Raw genomic sequence first — 6,026 nt, 5'->3', positions numbered from 1 at the left:
GACATTTAATTTTTTGTCACTTTTAAAAATAATACCTAATATATTTATTATTTATGACACGTGGATCCTCATGTGTCTCTAACATGTGAGTCCAATAACAAATGCGTTGATAGCATTTCTAAATTTCTAAGAGTGACAAAAAATTAATTATTCCTTAAAAAAAAGCCCCTACTCTAGCGTTTACCTCCGGACTCGCCGTGAGATTTCGTCCGCCCCCACGGGCGTTTTTTACTGGTGAGCTACAGCGTTTTGTTGGGGCGGTGAAAGGCTAAAAAGGCGTGAAATGTTCTCTGTTCCGGGGCGCGCCGCGCGGTTAATTTCGAAAGCGAGCGGCCGGGGGAGGAGGCCACACTGCCGGGTGTGCCCCATGGGAGGACAAGACCTCAACAGAAGTGGCAATGTGCCGTACTGCACTGTGCAGCCAGCCAGTGCCCTCTCAGGTTGCCACTGCTCCTCTTCCCTTCCCTTTCTCTCTCTCTCTCCCGCTCTCTTCGCCAATCCAAGCACAGCGAGCAGTAAAAGTTCCTGTACCAGACGTAGGATTTTAAACGACGGTGGTTATGTGGGGGGGTTAATACGGGCATCACGCCGCGTAGAGGGGACTACCGAAGTAGCTGTCTCCATTTGGTAAATGGGAGTACCAAATGGTGCTATAGATGCTGCCCTGTGTGGTGTCCACGCTAGTGTGAGATCCAGAGTCCTTTCGCATGAACTTTGATTCTTTTGCTACTCCTGATTCGAAACCGTAATTTTCAGTTCTAGTGCACTAGTTCTAGTTCTTTAGTACTACCTTCTTTAGATAGATGTCTACTAGTTCTTTAACCTGATAACAGGGCTAGTAATTCACATGCTCTTGGCGGATCCTTTTCTAGTTTTATGGGTTGCCTACCATCTTTATCTGGAGAATGCGACACACTAATTAGAGGCTAATTAGAGAAAAGTGTAGTGATGAACACTAATTGTTTCAAACACTGAGGTGAAGAGGAGCTAAAGATTGGTTGTTAGGCAGCTCTCATATGGGAAAGCTCAAACTCGTATTTAGAGATCGGAAACTACCGGCGGAGCATGCCCACGCGGGCGAACGGGTACACTCGAGGAAACTTAACGAGATGTTTCCAATGCAGCAACCGCAAAGACGCATCACTGGGTTGCTTCTCCAAGATTGGGAAACCATTTATGGCAACGCACAAAAAATATGCAAGCTAGACTTGTGTGAATCCAAGGTATCCTAGGTCGGTAGATTTCACAAAGCAAAGCCGCCATTGTTGCAACAACGCGTTCACCATGTTCATAGGACACAATTGGTAGCAGCAAGCAAGGAGCAATGAAGGATTCTATAACTCATGAACATAGCTCAGTTTTAGATCGATGCCTTGTATACAAAATTCTCATTGGAGCTAATGAAATCCAGTCCGGTTCGTCCTTATTTAATATGAGCGATTGGAAAAATTACAGATAATAATTGACATTTAAACATAATAGAGGGCTACGAGGAGCAGGGGGTGGGGGGTAATTCGGAAAGGAGAACGAACAGGCCGGCGGTCTGGTCGGAGTCCAGTTGTCCATCTCTTCACGCCGGCGAGAACCGTAGCCCGATCGGTCGCTGCAATTGAGCGTTCGTTGACGTAAAGCTTCAACTGTGCCGCCGGTGAGCCGGGAGAAGGGGGGTTGCGCCGTGATCGGCGGCAAACACGTGCTGCAGCGTCCCAAAAACTTGTGATCACGCCGCGGCGACGCGCCATGCCGAGGTGGCGATGAGCGGGCGCGTGTGCCAACCCAGCGTGAGGCAGCCCTCCTTCTCCTCCACCCGGTAGCCGTCGCCGCCGGCGAAGAGCGCGAGGAGCGTGCTCGCCTGCTTGTAGGCATTGGAGCCCAGGTGCACGGGCTCGAAGCCGGCGCGGCCTAGGCGATTGCGCCACTGCCCCAGCGTCTCGTGGCGCTCCGTGCGCTCCGCGCCCTCGCACGCCACGACGTTGCAGATCTGTCGGCCGAGGTACACCTCGGACATGACCTGGTCCGTGCCGCCCCCGGCAGCTGGCGGCGAGAGCTCAGCCTGGCCGGAGCTGCCGCCCTCGAGAGAATCGAACATGGTGGAGTAGTAGTGCAGCGACTCGGTGAATCGGTCAAGGAATGAGCCAGAGTTGTGGTTGGCCTCCTGCTCGACAACGGTGATGATCCTTGGCCGCACCGCGTGCACCGTGCCCAGGACCTTCTCGAGGGCACCGGGCTGCGCGAGCAGCCGGTGAAGCTCGAACACAGAGTTCACGGCGATCACCTCAGGCTCGTCGTTAGCGTCCGCCTCGCCCTCCGGCTGCAGCATGAACGGCTCCAAGTCCGCGAGTGTGGCGGCGACGAGTCCCCGGTACTGGAAGTCGACGCGAATGTTGTGCGCGAACTGGGCAAGTTTCCAACCCACCTGCTGCAAGGCATCAGTCTCGTCTGGCTGCGGAGGGCCAACTCCGGTGAGGCGGAAGGAAGGGGGGCCGCCAGGACGAAGGGCGAGAGCCTGTAGAAGAGCTGGCCATTGCATCCCCTGCTTGATACCGAAGTCGACGACGTGGACGCGGCGGCAGCCGGCGAAAGCCTCGAGGATGGCTTGATTTGCGGTGAAGTGTGCGAACTTGAGGTAGGGGCAGGACTCGTAGAAGTGGGCGTGGAGAAGGTCGGCGAAGGCGGCGTCGAGGAGGGTGCTGTCAGCCGGCCGGAAGCGGTAGACGCGGCGGGCGAGGGCCTCGCCGAAGTAGGCAGCAACCTTGCGCATGGCGCCGCCCTGGGACGCAGCCAGCGTGGGGATCTGCTTGACCAGCGCCTCCGCGGCCGCGAAGTTCTCCTGCTGCACGGCCTCCGCGCACGCCAGCAGCGCGTGCACCAACCGGATCCCAGCCTCCTGCGTGTCCACCACCACAACCGGCACGGCGGGCGCGTTCGCCGCCGCGGTCCCTTGCGTCGCCGGCGGAGCAGCCTCCACCACAGAACCCCGCGAGGCACCACCGCCCAGAGATGAAGACGACGAGGAGGAGGATGAAGTGCTGCCGCCGCCAGTGCGCATCCGCTTGGAGTCCCTCGCCGAGTCAGCCGACAGGTCAGCTGTCGCCACAACCGGCGGGGGGATCGGCCTGAGAGCGTACGTGCTACTCGACGAGTCGCCGGCAGCTTGGAGCTCAAAGAACCCTCCACCGGTGACCGTGGACGAGGTGGAAGTAAGCCGAGCAGCAGGAGGCGCCGGCGGGAGAGGGGGCGGCGGCGCGTTGAGCTCGGAAAGCATGCTCTCGACCCACGAGGAGAGGTCAGAGGGGTTGTAGTGCACGGTGTCCGTCGCCAGGTGCGTCACGAACCCATCATCCGCAGCGCCGGGGGCGCTCACGCCGCCCATCCCCATGGCCATCTCCAGCTGCTCCAGCTTCTGCGCAACGTCGGCCATGTCGGACGACCGCACCTTGTACCCGAGCGCCGCCAGCATCTCGTCGACGTCCTCCTCCTCCCCCGCCGCCCCCGCCATCACCTTGTCCTTGCACGACCCCATATTGGCTCCGCCACCGCCGCCGCTCCCGCCGGCGTCTTGGTACTCGCGCTTCATGATCTCTCGCCCCCAACCTACCTAGCTATCTACTCCAGCTAATAATTGCGCCAAACCTTTTCCCTCTCCTCGGTTTCGGCTTTGGGATAGCTTGGGATTTGGATCCAGGGTTGGGAAGCGAGGAGGAGGGATGAGAAAGGGGAGAGGAGGAGAAGGGGAGGAGCCGAGGAGGAGGAGACGATGCGAGATTGCAATGCGAGATGAGGTGGGAAGAGCCAGCAACTAGTAGTAGGAAGGGAGGAGGGGAGAGAGAGGAGAGCGCATCAGGTGATCAGAGAGGAAGGCATCTATCTATAGTCTCTCACTGCGCGGTGGGCCCCACTGTCTAAACACACCACACGCACAGCGCTGGATCGATGGACGGATTCGTCGCGGCCATCCTTTTCACCAGACAGACTTCACCATCCAGTTAGAAATCTTCGGCCCACCACCCCAAAAATCGCCGCAAATTAAAAAGAAAAAAAAAAGGAGTGATGAGAAATGCGGCTCTACGCCTACGGCTCACTTCTCCATCTCGGAAGACAATGGCGAGCCGAATTCTTTCTCTGCCTGTGCCGGCGATCTGTATGGCCCAAGGTGTGGCTGACGCGTCCTAATACTATCATCTCTCTCTGTTGTTTAAAGTCTCGAAAATTATCGATTTGACACCCCGTTAGTGTGGTGGCATGTTGCACTGCTATTTTTCACTCTGTTTCTATAGTATATTTGGTTATTACAAATTAATATCATCTCATCTCTTTGTTTTGCTTAAGCTTGTACGACAAAATTTAATTTTTTAATTTTATATTTGAAGTTAATTTTGGCGGGTTTTACTGAAGTTTATTTTCTAGCGTTGGCTTTTAGATCATTAAGAACATGTTTAGAAAAATTTTGTTCACATTATTTTTTATTTATAAATATATCGTTTGACTTGAAATACTGATCTAAAACATATGATTACAGTGAGTCTTGTGATTATAATGCAAATATTCCATAAAAAAGACAAACAATCACCGTCTGTGATTACAGTAATACATTCGACGGATAAATCCTATATTGATAGAATGGTAAATCTCTAAGTGCTATAAGTGCTAGGGTTCATCTTGAACACATAATTGTAAAAACAAAGTAATAGGTAAAACATTGAAATATTAAAAATTGCAAATACAATGCATATAATTAACTATTTTGTACCTACGGTGTTCTTGTGACTGAAATGTTCTTTTTATGATTTAAGGTGTCATTGTTTGCCTCCTGCAGGGAAAAGGTCAAACGATATATTTACCAAAAAACAATTTCTGGATAAACTTTTATATACATATTATTAGCGATATAAAAGCAACGGCTAAAAATAAACGATAAAAACCTCAAAATAACTCAAATATCAGCTTGAAAATTCAAATTTCAGCTAATAAGCATATGAAAAAGAAAGATGAGGGTGTTAGTTGGTAGACCTTTACTTTAAGAAAAATCGAGTTAAGGTTTAAAATATATTCATAACTATGACCGAAATTAAAGGAAATGATTGTTGATATGTTTGTTTTTATTTATCTGCTGATTTAATGCATTTGCAACGGCTATGGTCGCCTCACATCCTTTACCATTACAGTTGTGACATTGCATTCACTGCACATGTGGCTCCCATACTCTCATGGGCTTACATGTCAGTAATGGTAATGTCAATGATATAATGGTGTAGGATCTCGGTCTCCATTTACAAATGGTTTAATAGATTTTTTTTAAAGAAAAAACCTTTGTTCTTTTGTAAATAAAGATGAATATTTAACTTTTTTTATTGCTATTTAATGGAAGAAACGGAAAAACTAATCAGTACAAGGTTGAAAAACTTCTTTAGAAAGATGAGATGATATTCAATAGGCATGTGCCCAAAAGCCAAAAAAAAAGATGAGAAAAATCTATGAAGAAGAGTACAGCCTAAATAATACATTGATGAGAGGATCGTTGAGCTATCTAGGGGTGAATGGATATTCCTGGGAAAACTTAACAACGGAATCAAAGTACATGTTGGAACGTTTGATCAAAACTTCCAATTGGCCTTTTGTGTTTCGCAAAAAGATTGTTTGGAATTTTCAATACCTATGTTTATTTCCTCTCTAGGAACACAACCCAAACAACACACTCCAACCTCCGATCCAATCTGCTCTACCAAGCGATCTCCTAGAGAGCATGGTATCCACTATAGTTACACCTTTGTCCCCGTGGAAATAACGAAAAATATGTCCAAACTTCTCCTGAGCTATCCACAGTCTAAACATGTGCTCGTGGGCAACAAGTATCCGACTAGGAGTACAATCTCTAAAGGTAACAAGCTCCCAAGTGTTGCCCTGGGATGGATCTTTAAGTATTCAGCATAGGACTACCCTCATAATCTCTCCAAAATCCCAAACAATTTTTTGACACGATGCAAGGTGGGAGAGGTGGAAACAATCAAGGGATTATGCTAGGATAT

At 49.9% G+C, this 6,026-nt stretch overlaps 1 protein-coding gene across 1 annotated transcript; it reads right to left on the bottom strand.

Moving 5' to 3' along the window:
• Positions 1-1,331: 1,331 nt before the first annotated feature.
• LOC102707756 (DELLA protein SLR1) lies at positions 1,332-3,835 on the bottom strand. The gene has a single exon (XM_006650410.2). It carries the CDS (start codon positions 3,575-3,577, stop codon positions 1,721-1,723), a length of 1,857 nt encoding a protein of 618 aa, XP_006650473.1. The 5' UTR covers positions 3,578-3,835; the 3' UTR covers positions 1,332-1,720.
• Positions 3,836-6,026: the final 2,191 nt, after the last annotated feature.

Source organism: Oryza brachyantha, chromosome 3 (assembly GCF_000231095.2).
Source record: "Oryza brachyantha chromosome 3, ObraRS2, whole genome shotgun sequence".
NCBI classification, from domain to species: domain Eukaryota; kingdom Viridiplantae; phylum Streptophyta; class Magnoliopsida; order Poales; family Poaceae; genus Oryza; species Oryza brachyantha.
The sequence above is the reverse complement of the archived record's forward strand: the minus strand, read 5'-3'. Positions and strand labels throughout refer to the sequence as shown.

Excerpts from the sequence above, each read along its gene's own strand:
- LOC102707756 (XM_006650410.2), bottom strand. The coding sequence starts at position 3,577 with ATGAAGCGCGAGTACCAAGACGCCGGCGGGAGCGGCGGCGGTGGCGGA.